The 25,343-nt window shown below is 43.3% G+C and overlaps 1 protein-coding gene across 1 annotated transcript; it reads right to left on the reverse strand.

The window, feature by feature from the left end:
* Positions 1 to 517: 517 nt before the first annotated feature.
* Positions 518 to 17,860, reverse strand: LOC142378202 (NLR family CARD domain-containing protein 3-like). Its single transcript, XM_075462461.1, has 8 exons — positions 17,583 to 17,860; positions 15,475 to 15,558; positions 13,268 to 15,116; positions 8,006 to 8,179; positions 6,702 to 6,875; positions 3,259 to 3,411; positions 1,413 to 1,459; positions 518 to 1,299 (listed from the first exon to the last, which is right to left on the reverse strand). Exons 1-8 carry the CDS (start codon positions 17,854 to 17,856, stop codon positions 737 to 739), a joined length of 3,318 nt encoding a protein of 1,105 aa, XP_075318576.1. The 5' UTR covers positions 17,857 to 17,860; the 3' UTR covers positions 518 to 736.
* Between the last annotated feature and the right edge of the window lie 7,483 nt (positions 17,861 to 25,343).

Genomic DNA, 25,343 nt, shown 5'->3' on the forward strand with positions numbered 1-25,343 from the left:
TGTAGTATGTAGTATGTAGTATGGAGTATGTAGTATGGAAGTATGTAGTATGCGGTATGCGGTATGTAGTATGTAGTATGAAGTATGTAGTATGGAGTATGTAGTATGCAGTATGTAGTATGTAGTATGTAGTATGCGGTATGTGGTATGTAGTATGTAGTATGGAGTATGGAGTATGTAGTATGTAGTATGCAGTATGTAGTATGGAGTATGTAGTATGTAGTATGCGGTATGTGGTATGTAGTATGTAGTATGGAGTATGTAGTATGTAGTATGGAGTATGTAGTATGCGGTATGTAGTATGGAAGTATGTAGTATGTGGTATGCGGTATGTGGTATGTAGTATGTAGTATGTAGTATGCAGTATGTAGTATGTAGTATGCGGTATGTGGTATGTAGTATGTAGTATGTAGTATGTAGTATGTAGTATGGAGTATGTAGTATGTAGTATGGAGTATGGAGTATGTAGTATGTAGTATGCGGTATGTGGTATGTAGTATGTAGTATGGAGTATGGAGTATGTAGTATGGAGTATGTAGTATGGAGTATGGAGTATGTAGTATGCGGTATGCGGTATGTAGTATGTAGTATGTAGTATGCGGTTTCGAACACAGCCATGGACTAGAAAACTAAAGACTAAACACCAAAGCATGAGAAACTAAAACATGATAAAACACTAAACTAAAAACTAAAAACCAAACCCCATGTTCATGACAGGTAACTTCACAGTGTTGCTCTATACAGGAGAAGATTCTTTGTCCTCCAGGGAACACAAAGAAGCTGAGGACTCGGACCCACCGAACAAGAACCCAAACCCAGGATGCAGAGGTTCTTCGGTGAATGTGGTGCTGAAGGTGTGGAGGTGGATCAGAGAGTCGGAGGAGACTCTGTAGAAGGACAGAGTGCCGGCCGGCCGGTCCACATACACTGCTGCTCTGTTGCAGGGGGAGGAGGAGGAGAGGAGGACGGTTTCTTTCTTGTGCTGGACAACAGAGTAACCTCTATCAGAGCAGCTCAGACTCCACGACTGCTCGTTCCTCCCAAACAAGCACTCCTTTCTGCCTCCTCTCCTGCTGATTCCTCTGTAACCCACGGCGATATGAACCACTCCCCTCCACTCGACCTCCCAGTAACAGCGACCAATCAGAGGCTCTGAACACAGCAGCTGACCGAAGTGGAACCTGTCGGGATGATCGGGATACACCTGCTGCTCTCTGACCACCGTCACCTTCTTGTTGTTGTCTGAGAGCTTCAGGTTTCTGGGCACTGTGTTCGGGTCCAGAGTGAGCTCACAGAAATCTGAGGGGTACATGCAGGAAGGTTAGCACCCAGGCTAACAGGCTGACGGTTTGGTTATTAAATACTCCATTAAAGAACGCAACTTTAACACATGGTGGCTGGTTTCTACTCACACTTCTTCAGACCGGGTTTCAGCCTCTGCTCTCCACCATGTTCCAGCCTGGAAAACAAAGGAAGTCTGAGTGATCCTCCGGAAGCTTCACGATTAATCGCATTTGTACGCAGAATCCAAAAATGAATCCAAAAGTAGCGTATAGCTTTTAGCATTTAGCTTTATTTTAAATGTGCTGCCATATGAATGAAAGTGCCATAACATTTGTTGTGCAAACACACTTTTAACATCAGCATCTTTCTGTAGTTTTTATGTAGAAGCCTCGCTCCACTGTCTGTTTCCTTGAATGACTTGCTGCTATCAGTTGTGTGTTTTGCCTTTAAGTGATATTTTAGACTGGAACTACTACGCTGAGAAGACAATTCAACTTGGCAGAGTTTACAGATGACTTTGGTTCTGTCGACTCCGCCGTCTGGAAGAACTTTAACATGAAAATGGCCGAGTAAAAGTTCCGTACCCTTCTCCATGTTTGGTGGATCCGCCGATTACTTTCTTTTCCTGTTCCACAGCAGACAGCAGCAGACTTTTACAGAATAAAAGCCTGTGAGCAGCAGACTTTTACAAAATAAAAGCCTGTGAGCAACATACTTTTACAAAATAAAAGCCTGTGAGCAACAGACTTTTACAGAATAAAAGCCTGTGAGCATCAGACTTTTACAAAATAAAAGCCTGTGAGCAACAGACTTTTACAAAATAAAAGCCTGTGAGCAACAGACTTTTACAAAATAAAAGCCTGTGAGCAACAGACTTTTACAAAATAAAAGCCTGTGAGCAACAGACTTTTACAGAATAAAAGCCTGTGAGCATCAGACTTTTACAAAATAAAAGCCTGTGAGCAACAGACTTTTACAAAATAAAAGCCTGTGAGCAACAGACTTTTACAGAATAAAAGCCTGTGAGCAACAGACTTTTACAGAATAAAAGCCTGTGAGCATCAGACTTTTACAAAATAAAAGCCTGTGAGCAACAGACTTTTACAAAATAAAAGCCTGTGAGCAACAGACTTTTACAGAATAAAAGCCTGTGAGCAACATACTTTTACAAAATAAAAGCCTGTGAGCAACAGACTTTTACAGAATAAAAGCCTGTGAGCAACAGACTTTTACAAAATAAAAGCCTGTGAGCAACATACTTTTACAAAATAAAAGCCTGTGAGCAACAGATTTTTACAGAATAAAAGCCTGTGAGCAACAGACTTTTACAAAATAAAAGCCTGTGAGCAACAGACTTTTACAGAATAAAAGCCTGTGAGCAACATACTTTTACAGAATAAAAGCCTGTGAGCAACAGACTTTTACAAAATAAAAGCCTGTGAGCAACAGACTTTTACAGAATAAAAGCCTGTGAGCCACAGACTTTTACAAAATAAAAGCCTGTGAGCAACAGACCTTTACTAAATAAAAGCCTGTGAGCGACAGACTTGTACATTCATAAAATAAATAATAAAACAGGTGGTCTGTGGTGTAGTGGGCTGAGCAGGCGCCCCATGTACAGAGGCTATAGTCCTCGCTGCATTTGGCCCCGGTTCGAGTCCCGCAGCAGACGGCCCTGTGCTGCGTGTTGTTCCCCCTCTCTCTTCCTGTCTGAACTTTCCATTAAAGGCACACAAGCCCTCGGAAATGTTTTTTATTTTTTTTATTTATTTATTTTTTTAAATAAATAAATAAAACATACGTTAATGCGCTAAAGCGATAAAAATAAGTTAACTCGCCCAGCCCTATTTCAAACCCTCTGATTGTTTTGCATTTTTTCTTCATACTTAATGATGAATAACAGGAAATTATCTGATATTAGAGGACAGCAGGAAGTGAACTGAAGGCACCGAATGTCCGAGCTGTAACACAGACCTGAGAGTATCCAGTCTGGTGGAAAGCAGCTTCCCTCCTGAGTCTCCTGGATGGTTGTAGCTCAGGTCCAGCTCTCTCAGATGGGAGGGGTTGGAGGTCACAGCTTCAGCCAGAGAAGCACAGCCTTCCTCTGTGATCATACAGCCCGACAGGCTGCAGACACACAGAAATATACAGCTGCAGTCAATTGTTTAAGCTAATCTGCAGTAATTCAAGGGTTCTTCTTATTTTTTAATTTGTTTGGGTTCAACTGTCTGCTGCGAGCTGATCTACCTGCGGCTCATCCCCTTATCAAACTCTCAGCTAATAACTGGCATCAGTTATTTAAAATTTTTTTATTTATAAAAAATATATTATATATTTTATATTTTATATTCTATTTTATATTCTATTTTATATTATTATCCATTTATTTATTTTTGTCGGTCAGTCGCTGCGTGTATTCTTAAGTCATCTTTCAAGTTTAGTTGTGCTTCTTGAGAGGAACATCGGGCCTCATGCAACAACCGTTCGTACGCACAGATTTGTTCTTAAGTCGTGCGTACGAGTGATTTAAGAGAATTTGTGCGTTCACCAATCTTTTCGTATTTTACGTTTTCTTTCAGGTACGAACAGACCTGTCGTAGGAGTTTCCTAAAATAGTCCGCTGTTGTTCCAATCAAGTTTGCTTGACTAATGGATTTTATATTTAATTACTTTGAAGCAAATATAAATAAATTAGGACTGTGCAACGATTCAAATGTTTAATCTAATTAATCACATGATTTCCCTGATTAATCACGATTAATCGCATTTGTACGCAGAATCCAAAAATGAATCCAAAAGTAGCGTATAGCTTTTAGCATTTAGCTTTATTTTAAATGTGCTGCCATATGAATGAAAGTGCCATAACATTTGTTGTGCAAACACACTTTTAACATCAGCATCTTTCTGTAGTTTTTATGTAGAAGCCTCGCTCCACTGTCTGTTTCCTTGAATGACTTGCTGCTATCAGTTGTGTGTTTTGCCTTTAAGTGATATTTTAGACTGGAACTACTACGCTGAGAAGACAATTCAACTTGGCTGTAAATGCAGGAGTTTTTTTTTAAATTTATTTTGAAATACGTGCTTTTATGTTGAAACAAGTAAAACAGGAAGTATTATTAGTATTATACTCCATAATGATGCTGACATTATTCTGTTTGACTTAAATTATGCACTAACTGAAGGTTAATCTGACTCTGTATATAACAAGGTCAATGGGAAGCGTAACCAGCGGCTGACTTGCTGCTTTTGGATGCCTTAGCGCGTCAGGCTCTTGGAAGAGAGCGTGTGTTCCGAGACCGATGAATGGCTGACATCCTGATTTAGATTGCCAAGGACTGTGCTGCTGCTCTCATCAGTTTATCACCCATGGTACATCAGATTCCCATACACCGCTGTCCAACAAGTACACATTAAGAGGGACTTTCATGCCATGGCTGGACTGCCAAACATAACCGGAGCAACAGACTGCACACAAATACGCATCAAGGCACCCGTGAGCTGAAGGCCAGGTGGGGGTGTCTCCATACAGCGGGGGGGCAAACTGCTCTATAGCCCAGAGAAGGCACGCCAGATTTGCACAATATTGCCATGAACGAGGGTCTCCACCTGAACCAGCCCAGGCAGACCAGAAGGTGCCAGAAGACCCCCCTCATGGACCCCCCATCAAAGTGCCATCATGATGAGGCAGCAACTGATTGCACAACTTTAGTTGCAGTCATCGAGCGGCTGGCCATGGTGAGACGTTTTTTTTTTAAAGCCATTTTCATATCAAACCATTTCTTCTTTATTTTGGTGATAATTTCGGTGAGGATTCTAGAAGATGGCGCCGTTGTGAGTGGCCGCCCGTCTACCTCTGCTACCTTTTTTTGTGTATTGTCACGTTTTTATCGTTTTCATCACTACTGGTGTACGATCACCTGAGTCTCTTGAAAATCTGAGATTCTGTGGACATGATACCGATCCAGGACAACGATCAGACAAAGCCACCGCCACCTGTTTTGGCGTCTGTACCCTCTGACCTATGGCATCTATGGTTTCGTTCGCATTGGCTCTTACCAACACCAGATCCGTCGCAAATAAGACTTTTATCCTAATACCCAGTACTATGACGAGACTTTTATCTTATTCGGTTTTGTTGTATTTTATTGCTTTCACTGTTCTTTTATTGTTTTTATTTGTTTTTACTTCTTCTTCTCTTTATTTATTACCTGCTGTAAAGCACTTTGGTACACCGTAATGATTGTTTGTAAAGGGCTGTAAAAATAAAATACATTTACATTTTACAATACGAACTACAGGTGACACGGAATAAACAGCACTTGTAATAACTTCCCATTTCCTGGCTTTAGCAGGTCCCGTAATTCCACTGCTGACGCTGCTAAAAATGACAGATTTTCCTTTCTGGATCTCTGAAAGCAGAACTTCAGTCTCAGAGCCCCTAAAGTTGTTCTTTCTGGATCTCTGAATCAAATCAAATCAAATCAAATTTATTTATATAGCACATTTCATGTACAAACAGTTCAATGTGCTTTACATAAAATAAAAGCATTGCAGCAGGGAGTGCAAGAAGCATTAAAAATACATAAAATAATATAAAGAGAAACAAATAAAATCATTTAAGTGAATTTAAAAACAAGCAACAGTCCAGATAAGTTCAAAGATATCGTGCAGATTTCATGCATAGACACATGAGAACAGAAATGTCTTTAACCTGGATTTAAAAATGTCTCCATTTGGTGAAAGTTTAATCTCCACTGGCAGTTTGTTCCACTTGTTTGCAGCATAACAGCTAAATGCTGCTTCTCCATGTTTAGTCTGGACTCTGGACTGGACCAGCTGACCTGAGTCCTTGGATCTAAGAGCTCTGCTGGCTTTATATTCTCTGAACAGATCACAGATGTATTTTGGGCCTAAACCGTTCTGGGATTTGTAAACCATCAGCAGGCTCTGAAAGCAGAACTTCAGTCTCAGAGCCCCTAAAGTTGTTCTTTCTGGATCTCTGAAAGCAGAACTTCAGTCTCAGAGCCCCTAAACCCTAACACTAACCCCAACCCCAACCCTAACCGGTATTCTGCCCACAGCAGTTAACATCATCAGTTTCTGTAGACCAGCAAAGCTTTAATGGGACTGTAGCACCTAACATGATCTAAGCTAGCATAAACTGGCGAAATTGACTTTAGTTGCTGGTTCCAGATTAGCTTTGTAATTACTGCAAAGAAACATGTGACTCACATGCTCACATGATGTGAGCTGCATCCTTCGCTCTACCTCACATTCACAATCAGAAATGTGCCAGACTTTGTTCTCTGTCCAACAGACTAACACATTTTAACAAGTATGAGTGTGTGTGTCCAAGCTTTTATCTGGTACAATATGCTGAATATCAACAAACTTCCTGAGCCTTAAATGTCACGTACCTGAGAGCTTCCAGTTTACAGTTTGGACTCTTCAGTCCATCAGACAGCTGCTTCACTCCTGAATCCTGCAGGTCGTTGTTACTCAGGTCCAGTTCTGTCAGGCTGGAGGACTGGGAGCTGAGAGCTGAGGAGAATTCCTTACAGCAGCTTTCTGTGAGACCAGTTTGATTCAGCCTGACAGAGGAGTGAAAGTGAAATAATTATTGTCAATTACACTGGAAAAAAATTAAATCTTACCAAGTATATCTGTCTCATTGAGTATCTCATTACACTTAATATCAGACACAACTGCCTAACAAGTACCATTTCAGCCAGATATAGGGACTTGTTTGAAGACAATACATCTGGAATATCTTGTTAAATGAAAAAGTCTTGAAAACAAATTTTTTTGAGTCACATATCATATGAAACAAGCTTTTTTTTTCATTTGAAGAGGTTTTTAAGCTAATTTCAAGATCACTTTTATCTCAAAAGTCCTAAATATCACATTTTATTTCAAGAAATCTGGACAAGCCGATTTTCACTAGTTCCATTGGCAGATTTTTTTGCTTATTTCAAGCAAAAACGTCTTTTATTTGTTGTTTTTTTACTTATTTTTGGAGGGGCATTTTTTTTTTACAGTGTAGGACTTTTGAGTTAAAAGTGATCTTGAAATTAGCTTAAAAACCTCTTCAAATGAAAAAAAATGCTTGTTTCGTGTGAAATGTGACTCAAAACAATTTGTTTTCAAGACTTTTTCATTTAACAAGATATTCCAGATGTGTTGTCTTCAAACAAGTCCCTATATCTGGCTGAAATGGTGCTTGTTAGGCAGTTGTGTCTTATATTAAGTGTAATGAGATACTCAATGACACAAATATACTTGGTAAGATTTAGATTTTTTCCAGATATAGGGACTTGTTTTAACACAATACATCTGGAATATCTTGTTAAGTGAAAAAGTCTTGAAAACAAATTGTTTTGAGTCACATTTCATATGAAACAAGCTTTTTTGACATTTGAAGAGGTTTTTAAGCTAATTTCAAGATCACTTTTATCTCAAAAGTCCCAAATATCACATCTTATTTCAAGAAATCTTGACAAGCCGATTTTCACTAGTTCCATTGGCAGATTTTTTTTGCTTATTTCAAGCAAAAACGTCTTTTATTTGTTGTTTTTTTACTTATTTTTGGAGGGGCATTTTTTCCAGTGTATTAGAATAAAACACGAATGAAACTTAATATGGGATGAAAAATAAAGAGGCTGTGAGCTCCTCATTTTACAAAAACCCAAGTCACAGAATAAAAGTGATTGTGAATCCTGACCTGAGAGCTTCCAGCTCACAGTTTGGACTCTTCAGTCCATCAGACAGCTGCTTCACTCCTGAATCCTGCAGGTCGTTGTTACTCAGGTCCAGTTCTGTCAGGCTGGAGGACTGGGAGCTGAGAGCTGAGGACAGAGCTGCACAGCTTCCCTGTGAGAGGTTACAGCCGCTCAGTCTGGAGGGTAGACAATGATAAGCACAGCAAAGTATTAGGGCTGGGCGAGTTAACTCGTTATTATCGTGTTAACTCGTCAATTATTTAACACCGATTAATATTTTATCGCGCATTAAAGCAGGTTTTATTAGTTATTTTATTATTGTAAAAGTCTGTCGCTCACAGGCTTTTATTTTGTAAAAGTCTGTTGCTCTCCTACTAACTTTAACTTTTTTTAAGTACCCGGATGCATACTAACTTTCTGAGTTAGTATGCGAGTTTGAGTAAGCAGAAGTTCCCGGATGCATACTAGATTCTCCTAAATGTTGGGTATGCATCATGAGGTTACTACTCATACTCAAACTACCCAAGATGCAACGTAACGTGACGTCGCCGATCGTCATTTCCTGTCAAAACGGCAGTTTCAAGCTAGCTACAACGAGGGTAGGTTCACTTCCTGTTTTCAAAACAAAAGCACCAATTGTATCGTAATGGCTTTCCCTATGATAAAAGGCAACGGCCGAATTCGTGGGAACAAAACTGTAAACAGCCGGTATTTTGTCAGGTTTTCAACACGTTGGGGATCTAAACGACTACTTTCTCACCTGAAAATGTTTCAAATGTTGCTAAAGTTTACAGAGTTTAGAGCTTAAGGGAAATCAGCTTCAGGCCGGCTGATTTCGGCTCGGGCAGGAGCGCAATGCATTGTGGGTAAACACTCTGCAAACTGTCTGATCGATGAGTATGTAATATGTAATATGTAGTATGCAGTATGTAGTATGTAGTATGCGGTTTCGAACACAGCCATGGTCATCCTCAGTGTTTGAAGGGAAGGCAACTGGACTTCTTTTGTTCCACCTCTCCTCCAACTGGCTGGCAGGGAGCTTCAGGCATATGAACCTGTGGGCTTATTCCAGTGAGCCAATGGAGTCACAAATGTGAACTCAACCATCTGCGGGTCGTCTGTAACCTGCAAGTTGTTAACCTTCCTGGCCAACATATGAGATTCAGTGGTGATAAGTATCAAAAGGGCGAATGATGGTGTAACTCGTGAAGATGGATGTCAAAGTTTAACCCTCCTGTTGTCCTGCGGGTCCAAAGTGAGCCACCACCATGTTTAGCTGCAGAAAAAATACCTTAAACTATCTTTTTCCAACTTGAAATGTTCTGACTTTTCCTAAAGGGACCCCATCATTAGAAAAAGTCACACTTTATTTTTGTTTATGTTTCCATGTGGGCTGTACACCACTAGGGCACAAAGATTGTCTTATGGGTCATTTTTGACCCGTGAATTATAAAAACATTTAAACACCAGAAAAAAGTTCACTGTTTTTTTCCCTTTCAATATAATTAATTCAGAAGTAATTACTTCACATTTATATAATAGCAATAATAAACCTTTATTATGTAAAAGAAAACTGAGAAAACAAGAAAACTGTTGGTCCAACTGACCAAAAAAAAAAAAGAAAAGTGTAATCCTGAAAACTGGTGATTGTCTTTTTGTATTGTGTAACCAAAAATACATGATAAAAAATGAATTGAGTTGAATAGATAAATAACAGGTGGTTTCATCATACTAAATAGATTTTGGATTTAAAATTCAATTAAGTTGCTTTATTTTGGGGCTTTGGTAGGGCGGCTCATTTCTGACCTGTAGGACAAAGGGAGTAAACACAATGTTAAGACCACACAAAGGGTTAAGGTCTCGGTTTTAAAATCTGGCCCTGGTCTACAGTATTCGCCACCATCATCTGCCGCCCCTGAGTGGGCCAGTCAGGTAGTAAATTCCTGGGCCACTTTTTTACCCCAGTCCGCCCCTGACCAGAGATATGGTTAATTGTGTGTTCTTTGGCTCCCCCTACAGTTTGTGAGATGAAATAACACTGTCAAACAGAAAAATCTCCTCCAGATGTGGCCGTACTCATGAATTTGTTGCCAACAAATATGTAATTCCCCTGGTGTGGGGCTGGAAACCAAAGTCCTGAACCTGGGTTTCGCAGTCTAGGGCAGTTTAAAGCTCGGGTTTATAAAAAGAAAAGTTAATGTACTTTAAAACAAGTGAGAAGCACATCATTTTAAGGTTTGCAAACTTCCCTCGTGCTGCTTTGTGTGGAAGTCACCACCAGTAAGAACTGAAGAAGCTGTTTGGATCTTAGCTTTCTAAAAAAGAAAGGAAGAAAGTTGCATTGCCTTCCCCTCAAACACAACAGCAATGCATGTTGGGGTTGCAACATAAACCATGAAGTGACCTGACCTCAGAGTCTCCAGGTTACAGTTTGGACTCTTCAGCGCAGCAGGCAGCAGCTCCACTCCTGCATCCTGCAGGTTGTTGTTACTCAGGTCCAGTTCTGTCAAAGCAGACGACTCAGAGACCAGAAGTGAAGACAGAGCCTCACAGCTTTTCTCTGAGAGGTCACAGCCGCTCAACCTGAAAGAAAGATGGAGATTAAATTAGTAATGCTGTTATGAGAATATCATATACACCAACAAACGTATGAATTTTATGATTAAAATGTAAGAATATTAACTGAGAGCTGCACTAATCGATAAAAACTAGGGCTGGGCGGCGATTAAAATGTTTAATCTAATTAATCACATGATTTCCCTGATTAATCACGATTAATCACATTTGTACGCAGAATCCCAAAATGAATCCAAAAGTAGTGTATAGCTTTTAGCATTTAGCTTTATTTTAAATGTGCTGCCATATGAATGAAAGTGCCATAACATTTGTTGTGCAAACACACTTTTAACATCAGCATCTTTCTGTAGTTTTTATGTAGAAGCCTCGCTCCACTGTCTGTTTCCTTGAATGACTTGCTGCTATCAGTTGTGTGTTTTGCCTTTAAGTGATATTTTAGACTGGAACTACTACGCTGAGAAGACAATTCAACTTGGCAGAGTTTACAGATGACTTTGGTTCTGTCGACTCCGCCGTCTGGAAGAACTTTAACATGAAAATGGCCGAGTAAAAGTTCCGTACCCTTCTCCATGTTTGGTGGATCCGCCGATTACTTTCTTTTCCTGTTCCACAGCAGACAGCAGCAGACTTTTACAAAATAAAAGCCTGTGAGCAGCAGACTTTTACAAAATAAAAGCCTGTGAGCAACAGACTTTTACAAAATAAAAGCCTGTGAGCAGCAGACTTTTACAAAATAAAAGCCTGTGAGCAACAGACTTTTACAATAATAAAATAAACTAGAAAATTTCTGAAGAAATTTTGATGGGTGCCAATCTACTGCCCGCCCTATAAAAAAACGTTTAGTTAAGTTGAAGTTGAGAGTCTCCTGTCACATATAAACTTTGAATTTAGTCTCTGTGATGCCGTATGGCTGAGTAATGAGGCCTCCAAAACAAGGCAGTTTTTGGCAGTTTTGGTTTGTTAAGTGCTTTTCAATCGATTTTCCCATTGAATTTTGGGCCAGTGCGAGGCCCACAATTGCTAAGACAGGTATGATGAACACAGTTATGTCATTTTTTATCAAGGTCCTGTATAAAATACAGCTTTAATGGCATTTTCAAATTGGCCTCGTTAAGTGGTTTTCAATGCATTTTCCCATTGCATTGTGGGTACTTGGATAAGGCATCTGCAAGGCCCAAAATGGCTACACTTTGGCATCCATCTTGGCTTTGCCCTCATAAGCAGTCTCTGCCCAGAGCAGGCTGTTAAGCTTGTTGCTAGGAGACAGCTCGTCAGCACGCGAGCAGCTCCAACTGACACAGACTATCACCTGCTTAAAATGGACTATTTTGGACTTTCGCCTACTTTCTCGAACAAACGGTCACAGCTCGAAAAGTAAATGTCGTATCCGAATCATTTTTGAACCGTGAGCGCCCCAAGGGACGGCAGAAGCCAGCGGTGTAATTTTCATTCGGCTACCAAGTGGGGCTCGTTTTTTTATGGCAATTTTAAAATCATTTTTACACATTGATTTTATGATTTTAGCCATTTATAATGGAGGGATCGTCAGTTGGAGGGACGACTCTCTGTGCTCAGAGGCAATTTGTGATAAATCTTTGTGGCAGAGGTCAATGAGTGTGACATTGTATGAAAGAGGACAAAAATGCCTACGTTTTGTGATCAAATTTGTCCAGATCGGCTAGATATTTCGGACATGAGAGAGATTTGTTTGACGAATCGGTGCAATTTCAAATTTAGAGTGAGCAGTAGAGTGGGAGAGACGCACTCATAATTATGAAACAGGGGGGGTCCGTAGCGTGGTGGGCTGAGCAGGCCATGTACAGAGGCTATAGTCCTCGCTGCATCTGGCCCCAGTTTGAGTCCGGCATCGGACGGCCCTGTGCTGCGTGTTGTTCCCCCTCTCTCTGCCCCCTGCTTCCTGTCTGAACTTTCCATTAAAGGCACAAAAGTCTAGCCTGGGTGCCAGCCGAACTTAGCCCCGCCCATAAAATATTTGGTGGGGAAGTTCGGTCTGGCTCTGCTCAGTTGGGAAATCTCTATGCTCGACATCAAAACAGTCGACCCAATCAGATTGCCAGGGCGGGCTTTATACGATGATGGACAGATGATCAACAGGGACATTATCGACTACGTCACTACAGAGCGCTTGGTTTGAATTCGTTTGAAACAAACATGGCTGCCGCTGGAGAGCTAGGGTGTGTAGATTCTGCCATCGAGTCTGTTCTACAGGATCTCCACATTGCATTCATTTTGAAAGACGAACAGAGGAACGCGATAAAGGCTTTTATCGATAGAAAATATGTTTTTGCCGTCCTTCCTACAAAAAGTGTGTGTCGCTTAATCTACGTCACATACTACGTTGCTCTGATTGGTTGTAGGTCTATCCAATTGAGCGAAGAGGCATTTTTTCTCCTGGTTCGGTTGAAACACGCCCCATACTCAAAACTCTATCCAGCGGTATCAGACTCACATTCTGACTAGAATCGTGAGTATGACGTAGTCAGGCTAACAAAAGCCCCTCCCCAAAAAAAATTTAAAATACATTTTTGTTTTTAAAAATAAAACCTGCGTTAATGCGTGATTAAATATTTATCGGCGTTAAATAATCAACGAGTTAACTCGCCCAGCCCTAATAAAAACCCTTCACACGTGACACAGTTAGTATCGGCAGCTATCTCTGTACTCACACAGCTTTGTTGGAGGCTTTGACCACTGGCAGCAGCCTCAGAAGAGCCTCCTCTGAAGCAGAGTATTTATTCAGGTCAAACTCATCCAGATGTTTTCCTGATGACAGTAAGATGAAGACCAGAGCTGACCACTGAGCAGGAGACAGTTCATCTGTGGAGAGACTTCCTGAACTCAGGGCCTGTTGGATCTGCTCCACCAGAGAACGATCATTCAGTTCATTCAGACAGTGGAACAGATTGATGCTTCTCTCTGCAGACAGATTCTCACTGATCTTCTCCTTGATGTAATCGACTGTTTCCTGATTGGTCTGTGAGCTACTTCCTGTCTTCCTGAGCAGGTCCTTTAGTTTATCCTGATTGGTCTGCAGGGAAAGACCCAGGAGGAAGCGGAGGAACATGTCCAGGTGTCCGTTTGGACTCTCTAAGGCCTTGTCAATGTAAATCCTGTGGATCTGTGTTGAGGTCTTTTTCCCTAAAAGCCGTCGGAGGTTTTTCAGTGACAGTTGTGGGAAGGACGTCACGTATTTGTTGCTGTTAATAAGTGACATCCTCACGTGAACAGCAGCCAGAAACTCCTGAACACTCAGATGGACGAAGCTGAACATCTTGTCTCTCTCTCTCCTTCCACGTTCTTCTCTGAAGATCTCTGTGAACACTCCTGAGCACACCGAGGCTTCTCTGAAATCGATGCCGCTCTCTCTCAGGTCCTTCTCGTAGAAGATCAGGTTGCCCTTCTCCAGCTGATGGAAAGCCAGCTTTGCTAATGATTTAATGTAGTGAGCGCACCTCTCTGGGCCGTACTTCTCTTTGGTCCGATCCATGTGAAACACCAGGAACTCTGTGTACATCTCAGTCAGGGTGCTGGGCAGCTCTGCTCCCTCTCTGGTGTCCAACACATCCTCCAGAACTGTAGCAGTGATCCAGCAGAACACCGGGATGTGGCACATGATGTGGAGGCTTCGGGACGTCTGGATGTGGGAGATGATCCTGCCGGCCTGCTCCTCGTCTCTGAACCTCTTCCTGAAGTACTCCTCCTTCTGAGGGTCGGTGAACCCTCTGACCTCCGTCACGCAGCTGACCAACCTTCGAGGGATCTGATTGGCCGCCGCGGGTCGTGTGGTTATCCAGAGGCGAGCGGAGCGTAACAGTTTCCCGCTGATGAGCTTCCTCAGCAGCACGCCGGCTGCAGTCGGCTTCGTTACGTCCACAGAGCCGACGTCTTCAGCATGAAGGTCCAGATGAAGGCGGCTCTCATCCAGTCCGTCCAACACAAACAGCAGCTTGAATTTGCTCTTGTCGTAGTTGCTGTTTCCCGATGACTGCAGAGCGGTGAAGATGTGGTTCAGAGCCTCCTCTCTGATGTCCACGGTTTCTGGGATGCATTCATGAATGAGTTGTGCCAAACTGAACTCTCCTCCCTGCAGAGGGTTCAGCTGACGGAAGGTGAAGGGGAAGATGAGATGCACATCCTGATTGGATCTGTGTTCGGCCCAGTCCAACACAAACTTCTGCACCAGGAGGGTTTTTCCAATTCCTGCTATTCCATTGGTCAGCACAGTTTTTACGGGTCTGTATTCTCCAGGAGGATGTTTGAACATGTCTCTGGGTCTCACTGCTTTCTCCGGCTCTGCCGGCTTCCTCGCCCCCTCGATCTGTCGGACCTCGTGCTGCGTGTTGATGTGCACGTCGCACCCTGCTGTGATGTACAGCTCTGTGTAGATATCCACCAGACGCCGTTTATCCTCCGCCCAGCCTTCCCGTGCACACATGAACGTGTCCTGGAAGTTGGACTGAAGCATCTGTTGGTAAAATGTGACGGGCTGCGGCTCAGGAACTGGAACCATTAAATCTGTCTCCAACAGAAAGAAGAAAGTTTCAGTCTGAAACAAACACATCAGTTACAGGTGACTGAGCTCCTGTTAGAAGCTGGAAACACAGCATGGAAACACATTTCAAGCCAAAATCAGAAATCCCATGAGAGCCAATCACTGAGAGGGTCTGTGTCGAAGCCACGAAGGCTCACCACTGGGGTTCCCCAAGGTTCGGTCCTGGGTCCTCTTCTTTTCTCCCTCTACACATCGCCTGTGTTCCAAACTGCACACTTCAGGGGCACTGATGCTGGGCGCTGAAGACTCAGTTAGACACACCACCGTCCTTTATTCTTTAAGGCTTTCTTTGCTACTCACCAGAAAATACAGTAGTTTTACCTTCAGTCTGAGGAAGAGGAGCCTGTGGCTGAGAGGATGAAGGTCCTCTGTTCTCTGAAGACCCCTGAACATCCCAAACAGCCTCTGAAAGACAGTTTATGTGGGTTAAACTGATGTAAACTGTTCTCTGAGCAACTTTATTATTTCAATAAATTTTTATTATTTATTATTTAATTTAATTAAATTTTTATTATTTTTATTATTTATTTATTTTTATTTTAATATGTATTTTAATATGGATCTGAATCAGAGTGGTGTTTTGTTGTTGGACTTCTGTGCTCGTCACGGATTGTCCATAACGAACACCATGTTCAGGCATAAGGGGGTCCATATGTGCACTTGGCACCAGGACACCCTGGGCCGCAGCTCGATGATCGACTTTGTGGTCGTATCGTCGGACTTGCGGCCGTATGTCCTGGACACTCGGGTGAAGAGAGGGGCGGAGCTGTCAACTGATCACCACCTGGTGGTGAGTTGGCTCCGCTGGTGGGGGAGGAAGCCGGTCAGACCTGGCAGGCCCAAACGTATTGTGAGGGTCTGTTGGGAACGGCTGGCGGAATCCCCTGTAAGGAGGAGTTTCAACTCCCACCTCCGGCAGAGCTTCAACCATGTCCCGGGGGAGGTGGGGGACATTGAGCCCGAATGGGCCATGTTCCGTGCCTCCATGCAGTGTGGTTTTCGTCCTGGCCGTGGAACAGTGGACCAGCTTTCTACCCTCGGCAGGATCCTGGAGGGTGCATGGGAGTTCGCCCAACCGGTCTACATGTGTTTTGTGGACTTGGAGAAGGCGTTCGACCGTGTCCCTCGGGGACTCTTGTGGGGGGTGCTCCGGGAGTATGGAGTGCCGGACTCCTTGATCTGGGCTGTTCGGTACCTGTATGACCGGTGTCAGAGTTTGGTCCGCATTGCCGGCAGTAGGTCGGACATGTTTCCTGTGAGGGTTGGACTCCGTCAGGGCTGCCCTTTGTCACCGATTCTGTTCATAATTTTTATGGACAGAATTTCTAGGCGCAGCCAGGGCGTTGAGGCGACCTCAGAATCGGGTCTCTGCTTTTTGCGGACGATGTGGTTCTGTTGGCGTCGTCAGGCCGTGACCTTCAGCTCTCACTGGAGCGGTTTGCAGCCGAGTGTGAAGCAGGTGGAATGAGAATCAGCATCTCCAAATCTGAGACCATGGTTCTCGGCCGGAAAACGGCCGGAAAACGGCCTGAAAAGGGTGGAGTGCTGTCTCCGGGTCGGGAATGAGATCCTTCCCCAAGTGGAGGAGTTCAAGTATCTCTGGGTCTTGTTCACGAGTGAGGGACGAATGGAGCAGGAGGTTGACAGGCGGATCGGTGCGGCGTCTGCAGTGATGTGGGCTCTGCACCGGCCCGTCGTGGTGAAGAAGGAGCTGAGCCAGAAGGCCAAGCTCTCGATTTACCGGTCAATCTATGTTCCTACCCTCACCTATGCTCACGAGCTGTGGGTGGTGACCGAAAGAACGAGATCGCTAATACAAGCGGCCGAAATGAGTTTCCTCCGCAGGGTGTCTGGACTCTCCCTTAGAGATAGGGTGAGAAGCTCGGTCATCCGGGAGGGGCTCGGTGTAGAACCGCTGCTCCTCCGCATCCAGAGGAGTCAGATGAGGTGGCTCGGGCATCTGGTTAGGATGCCTCCTGGACGCCTCCCTGGTGAGGTGTTCCGGGCCCGTCCCACTGGGAGGAGGCCCCGGGGAAGACCCAGGACACGTTGGAGAGACTATGTTTCTCGGCTGGCCTGGGAACGCCTCGGGGTCCCCCCAGAAGAGCTGGAGGAAGTGGCCGGGGACAGGGACGTCTGGGTCTCTTTGCTCAAGCTGCTGCCCCCGCGACCCGATCCCCGGACCAACGGAAGATGGATGGATGGATGGATGGATGGATAAATTAAATTAAATTTTTATTATTTTTATTATTTATCTATTATTTATTTGTATTTTAATATGTATTTTAATGAATTAAATTAAATTAATTATTTATTATTTATTATTTATTATTTATTATTTATTATTTATTATTTATTATTTAATTTTAATTTTAATATTATTTTAATGTAGGAGTCGGTGACTATGAGTTTCTCTTCCTGTGACCGACCTTCTGGTCCTGAGCTGATTGCAGAAAGACTCTGCAGCAGGTCGTTCCTGTTGATCCTCTCTAACACCTTCCTGGTCACCTCCACAGCTCCAGGAAGTCTGTAGGTCTGCACCATCAGGTCCACGGTGTCCGACCTGTTTGCCGTCTCCAGTCGGCTCTTTTTGACGGCCGGGAGGCCTCCAAGGATGTCGGCCTGCTGCAGGAACCACTTGAATTTACAGAACTCCTCATCTCCCAGATCTTCCAGAGTGTTTAAGATGTCCTCTGGAGTCATCGCGGCTCCCTGATGAAGTCAGATACAAGTTAAGGTAAGTTTTTGGTTCAACTATGTACCAAGACACATCTACTCTGAGACACTCTCAGTATGTCACCCATTAAGAGAACTAATGTCCAAACAGGGATCCATGATGCTTCTGATTCTAGAGAAAAGATCGAATCTGTTTGACATTCCTGACTAACTGAAGGATCTTCTTGTAGTTTGTTGAAGGGCTTCAGTGGCTTACTGTGCAGAGCAATACAGAACTGTGTCGTCTGCATATATATCATTTTTTTTCTAGAGGATATAATGTTGTTTATATAAACTGTGAGCACGAGAGGACTTAAAACCAGTGACGGGACTTTAAACCAGTGGCGGGACTTAAAACCAGTGACAGGACTTAAAACTAGTGACAGGACTTAAAACTAGTGACAGGACTTAAAACCAGTGACTTAAAACTAGTGACAGGACTTAAGACCAGTGACAGGACTTAAGACCAGTGACCTAAACCAGTGACAAGACTTAAAACCAGTGACAGGACTTAAAACCAGTGACGGGACTTAAAACCAGTGACGGGACTTAAGACCAGTGACTTAAACCAGTGACAAGACTTAAAACCAGTGACAGGACTTAAAACCAGTGACGGGACTTAAAACCAGTGACATAAAACCAGTGACGGGACTTAAAACCAGTGACTTAAAACCAGTGACGGGACTTAAAACCAGTGACGGGACTTAAAATCAGTGACTTAAACCAGTGACAAGGCTTAAAACCAGTGACAGGACATAAAACCAGTGATGGGACTTAAAACCAGTGACTGGACTTAAAACCAGTGACGGGACTTAAAACCAGTGACTTAAAATCAGTGACTGGATTTAAAACCAGTGACAGGACTTAAAACCAGTGACTTAAAACCAGTGACAGGACGTAAAACCAGTGACTGGACTTAAAACCAGTGACTGGATTTAAAACCAGTGACAGGACTTAAAACCAGTGACTTAAAACCAGTGACTGGATTTAAAACCAGTGACAGGACTTAAAACCAGTGACTTAAAACCAGTGACTGGATTTAAAACCAGTGACAGGACTTACAACCAGTGACAGGACCTAATACCAGTGACTTAAAACCAGTGACGGGACTTAGAACCAGTGACTTAAAACCAGTGATTTAAAACCAGTGATGGGACTTAAAACCAGTGACAGGACTTAAAACCAGTGACTTAAAACCGGTGACTTAAAACCAGTGACGGGACTTAAAACCAGTGACGGGACTTAAAACCAGTGACTTAAAACCAATGACTGGATTTAAAACCAGTGACAGGACTTAAAAGTAGTGACAGGACTTTAAACCAGTGGCAGGACTTTAAACCAGTTACAGGACTTAAAACCAGTGACAGGACATAAAACCAGTGAGAGGACTTAAAACCAGTGACTTAAAACTAGTGACAGGACTTAAGACCAGTGACAGGACTTAAAACCAATGCCAGGACATAAAACCAGTGACAGGACTTAAAACCAGTGACTTAAAACTAGTGACAGGACTTAAAACCAGTGACATGACTTAAAACCAGTGCCAGGACATAAAACCAGTGACAGGACTTAAAACCAGTGACTTAAAACAAGTGAGAGGACTTAAGACCAGTGCCAGGACTTAAAACCAGTGACGGGACTTAAGACCAGTGACTTAAACCAGTGACAAGACTTAAAACCAGTGACAGGTCTTAAAACCAGTGACGGGACTTAAAACCAGTGACATAAAAGCAGTGACGGGACTTAAAATCAGTGACTTAAACCAGTGACAAGACTTAAAACCAGTGACAGGACTTAAAACCAGTGACTTAAAACCAGTGACTGGACTTAAAACCAGTGACGGGACTTAAAACCAGTGACGGGACTTAAAACCAGTGACAGGATTTAAAACCAGTGACAGGACTTAAAACCAGTGACAGGACATAAAACCAGTGACAGGACTTAAAACCAGTGACTTAAAACTAGTGACAGGACTTAAGACCAGTGACAGGACTTAAAACCAGTGCCAGGACATAAAACCAGTGACAGGACTTAAAACCAGTGACTTAAAACTAGTGACAGGACTTAAAACCAGTGACGGGACTTAAAACCAGTGACGGGACTTAAGACCAGTGCCAGGACATAAAACCAGTGACTTAAAACTAGTGACAGGACTTAAAACCAGTGACGGGACTTAAAACCAGTGACGGGACTTAAGACCAGTGACTTAAACCAGTGACAAGACTTAAAACCAGTGACAGGACTTAAAACCAGTGACGGGACTTAAAACCAGTGACATAAAACCAGTGACATAAAACCAGTGATGGGACTTAAAACCAGTGACTTAAAACCAGTGACGGGACTTAAAATCAGTGACTTAAACCAGTGACAAGGCTTAAAACCAGTGATGGGACTTAAAACCAGTGACTGGACTTAAAACCAGTTACGGGACTTAAAACCAGTGACTTAAAACCAGTGACTGGATTTAAAACCAGTGACAGGACTTAAAACCAGTGACTTAAAACCAGTGACAGGACTTAAAACCAGTGACTGGACTTAAAACCAGTGACTGGATTTAAAACCAGTGACAGGACTTAAAACCAGTGACTTAAAACCAGTGACAGGACTTAAAACCAGTGACTGGACTTAAAACCAGTGACGGGACTTAAAACCAGTGACTTAAAACCAGTGACTGGATTTAAAACCAGTGACAGGACTTAAAACCAGTGACTTAAAATCAGTGACAGGACTTACAACCAGTGACAGGACCTAATACCAGTGACTTAAAACCAGTGACGGGACTTAAAACCAGTGACTTAAAACCAATGACTGGATTTAAAACCAGTGACAGGACTTAAAACTAGTGACAGGACTTTAAACCAGTGGCGGGACTTTAAACCAGTTACAGGACTTAAAACCAGTGACAGGACATAAAACCAGTGACAGGACCTAAAACCAGTGACAGGACTTAAAACTAGTGACAGGACTTAAGACCAGTGACAGGACTTAAAACCAGTGCCAGGACATAAAACCAGTGACAGGACTTAAAACCAGTGACTTAAAACTAGTGACAGGACTTAAAACCAGTGACATGACTTAAAACCAGTGACAGGACCTAATACCAGTGACTTAAAACCAGTGACTTAAAACCAGTGACGGGACTTAAAACCAGTGACAGGACTTAAAACCAGTGACGGGACTTAAAACCAGTGACAGGACTTAAAACCAGTGACGGGACTAAAAACCAGTGACAGGACTTAAAACCAGTGACAGGACTTAAAACCAGTGACAGGACTTAAAACCAGTGACTTAAAACCAGTGACAGGACTTAAAACCAGTGACGGGACGTAAAACCAGTGACGGGACTTAAAACCAGTGACGGGACTTAAAACCAGTGACAGGACTTAAAACCAGTGACGGGACTTAAAACCAGTGACGGGACTAAAAACCAGTGACAGGACTTAAAACCAGTGACAGGACTTAAAACCAGTGACAGGACTTAAAACCAGTGACTTAAAACCAGTGACGGGACTTAAAACCAGTGACAGGACTTAAAACCAGTGACGGGACTTAAAACCAGTGACAGGACTTAAAACCAGTGACAGGACTTAAAACCAAAGCAATACCAGTCGGTCTCCATGGTTACAGCTGTGACTGTTTAAATTGGAACGGTTTTCCTGAGGGGATTGATCTGATCTGATCATTAACCAATGAAATATTGACTTGGCCAATAGTTATTAATGTAGTTTTTGGCACATCTCACACGTGGAGGGACTACAAGAGTACTATTCCACCTAAAGGACAACTCCAGTGGAAATGGAGAAGAGGCTTATAAGTAATTACTTTAATGATAAAAGGGGTCTGTAACTATAACCCTTAAACCAGATGTGAAATAGCCTTAATCCACCGAATTTAAGGCCACCAAACCTGGTTTTACAGCTGATGACATCATTAAACTTCCAGCTGGTCTTATTTATCATTGTGGGTCAGAAAGAACAGTGATGCTGTCCTACTCACCAACAAATGGTGGTTTGTAGTTCTAAAACACAGCTGACAGGGTTGAAACAGACAACAATCTTCAGTACTCACTCAGAATCAAGTCAGATCTCCTGCAGTTAAAGTTGAACCTGCAAACAGCCGACCAGCAGCATGGAGAACTGAGAAAAATGATATGAAAATAAAGGAACTACTGCAAAAGCAGAACAGAGTGTTGACTTAAAGCGGATCTGAAGTAATAGAAGTAAAAGAAGGTCATAGCTTTCACATCCTGTGAAGAGTTCTGATGAGAACTAACAGGAGAGCCTTCAGTTATCAGGCCCCTCTCTGTGGAACCAGCTGCCAGTTTGGGAGGCAGAGCCTTCAGTTATCAGGCCCCTCTCTGTGGAACCAGCTGCCAGTTTGGGAGACAGATCCTTCAGTTATCAGGCCCCTCTCTGTGGAACCAGCTACCAGTTTGGGAGGCAGAGCCTTCAGTTATCAGGCCCCTCTCTGTGGAACCAGCTGCCAGTTTGGGAGGCAGAGCCTTCAGTTATCAGGCCCCTCTCTGTGGAACCAGCTGCCAGTTTGGGAGGCAGAGCCTTCAATTATCAGGCCCCTCTCTGTGGAACCAGCTGCCAGTTTGGGAGGCAGAGCCTTCAATTATCAGGCCCCTCTCTGTGGAACCAGCTGCCAGTTTGGGAGGCAGAGCCTTCAGTTATCAGGCCCCTCTTTGTGGAACCAGCTGCCAGTTTGGGGGCAGAGCCTTCAGTTATCAGGCCCCTCTCTGTGGAACCAGCTGCCAGTTTGGGAGGCAGAGCCTTCAGTTATCAGGCCCCTCTCTGTGGAACCAGCTGCCAGTTTGGGAGGCAGAGCCTTCAGTTATCAGGCCCCTCTCTGTGGAACCAGCTGCCAGTTTGGGAGGCAGAGCCTTCAGTTATCAGGCCCCTCTCTGTGGAACCAGCTGCCAGTTTGGGGGCAGAGCCTTCAATTATCAGGCCCCTCTCTGTGGAACCAGCTGCCAGTTTGGGAGGCAGAGCCTTCAATTATCAGGCCCCTCTCTGTGGAACCAGCTGCCAGTTTGGGAGGCAGAGCCTTCAGTTATCAGGCCCCTCTCTGTGGAACCAGCTGCCAGTTTGGGGGGCAGAGCCTTCAGTTATCAGGCCCCTCTCTGTGGAACCAGCTGCCAGTTTGGGAGGCAGAGCCTTCAGTTATCAGGCCCCTCTTTGTGGAACCAGCTGCCAGTTTGGGGGGCAGAGCCTTCAGTTATCAGGCCCCTCTCTGTGGAACCAGCTGCCAGTTTGGGAGGCAGAGCCTTCAGTTATCAGGCCCCTCAGGCTCAGGTGATCCTGAAACACCCCATAGTTAAGCTGCTATAGGCCCAGACTGCTGGGGGGCCTCATCTGACACACCTTTCCTCACTTTACTCTCTTTATGTATATGTGACATTATTGTGGTCATTAACTCGTGTTTCCCTGTTCCAACAGCTATCCTTTGAATGGTGTTACAGTGTTTTTTCCCCCCTTTTCTGTTCTCTCAAACCCCAGCTGGTGGAGGCGGATGGCCACCCTTCCTGGTTCTGGTTCTGCCAGAGGTTTCTTCCTGTTCAAAGGGAGTCGTTTCTCTCCACAGTCGCCTCGGGCACGCTCAGGCCGGGTTTCAGTGCAATCTGTTGGTTTCCTTAGCTAGGAAACTGTTTTTGAATTGGCTCTATATGAACGAATTGGATTATTTTGTAAATAATTATGATTACAATGAATTGAATTCCAATTGGCTTGAATTAGACTTTATTATCTAAGTGCCTTGAGATGACATTTGTTGAATTTGGCGCTATATAAATAAAAATGAATTGAACTGAATTGAAACAGGATGTTCAGCATTCCTCTCTGTACTGAGAGTTGAATGCTTGGATGACAGCATCTGCTAACTCAATGTCCTGTTTATGGGAGGATGTGATAGACCTGATTCACATCAGGTGTATTAATGCAGGCTGCACTCCACTCTCAGAAAGCCCAACACCAAGAGCTGCACAGGTGGAATATTATATATATATAATATTATATATATATATATATATATATATATATTTATATATATATATAATATATGGAATATATAATATATAAAAGGCCTTATTGAGCTTGTAAGCTGGAAGTAAAACATTCTGCTGTGAATAAGATCTATTGCTGATAGTTAATGACAATCCACTGCCATAATTTATCAGTTTACACACATGCACATGAAACTTTAATATTATAGAATAATTATTTCTATATCTAATGACTTTTATGCATATTTAGTCCTACATTTGTTCTGAATGTCTCTGGCAGCATAATCCTTATTGTCAGGATTGGGGTGGTGAGGTAGGACACGGATGCGGACTGTCAAAAGAAAACTGGGTTTATTTCACAAAAATAACAAAGTTCAAACAAAAAGCGCGGCAGAGCTGGATTCAAAAACTTAACTGTGAAAAAGCAAACAAAAGACTTGGCATGGCATGGAATAAATACTTAGCTTCAAGGTGATGCATAACATGGGTAACATGGGTGGGTAGGTGAACAAGGTAAAGATCCGACGAAATGACAGGGGAGACTGGAAACTAAATAGAGGGCTGGTAGTGTTTGGAGAGTGAGTGGAGCTGGTGACTATGACTTAAGCCTGATTTATGGTCGGTGACGCAAGACACATGCAAGCCCTTGCGAGCTTGCGTGTGTCACTTCAATTTTCTAAACTTCACGCAAGACGCAAGACGCAAGACGCAAGACGCAAGACGCGAGCGCAAGCCACTATCTACATCACGTCCGGCGGCGTGTTTATCTTCCGGTTTCATCCCCTAATAAAAAACTGCTGTTTTCAAACGCCAAGGTAGAAAGCGAAGAAGAAGAAGAAGCATGAATCCACTCGAAGAGAGACTTGCCGAAGAGGTCCTGGCGGTGAATTTCCTTTCATCGTGGTAGGCTTCTCTAAGGTCGTCATTGAAAAAACCCGCTGCTCCACCTACTGTCCTGGCGGTGAATCGCATAAACGTCTCGAGCCATTAACACAAGCGCAAGGGCAGTTAAAAAAAGTATAACTCAGCCTAAACAGGTGTAGTGAATGAACTAATGAACTGAACATGGAAGTGAGGGGAAAAACAATGGCAAAACTAAAAACTAAGACATGAATTACTACATAACGAAAACTAAAAACATGGGCAGAGTCCCGTGGTCGTGACACTTATAATTCAGTTTATATGTCCCACAAACAGCTGTAAATATACGAGATGTACAGCTGAAGCCTGTAAATCGTACTAAAAACCCAGAGAACAGACGCTGGGTAGGATATGGGCTGTTTGGTCTCTGTATGACCGGTGCCAGAGTTTCGTCCGCGGTAAGTCGGACATGTTTCCTGTGAGGGTTGGACTCCGTCAGGGCTGCCCTTTGGCACCGATTCTGTTCATAATTTTTATGGACAGAATTTCTAGGCGCAGCCAGGGCGTTGAGGGGGTCCGGTTTGGCGACCTCAGAATCGGGTCTCTGCTT

Source organism: Odontesthes bonariensis, chromosome 4, assembly GCF_027942865.1.
Source record: "Odontesthes bonariensis isolate fOdoBon6 chromosome 4, fOdoBon6.hap1, whole genome shotgun sequence".
In the NCBI taxonomy this organism is placed as follows: domain Eukaryota; kingdom Metazoa; phylum Chordata; class Actinopteri; order Atheriniformes; family Atherinopsidae; genus Odontesthes; species Odontesthes bonariensis.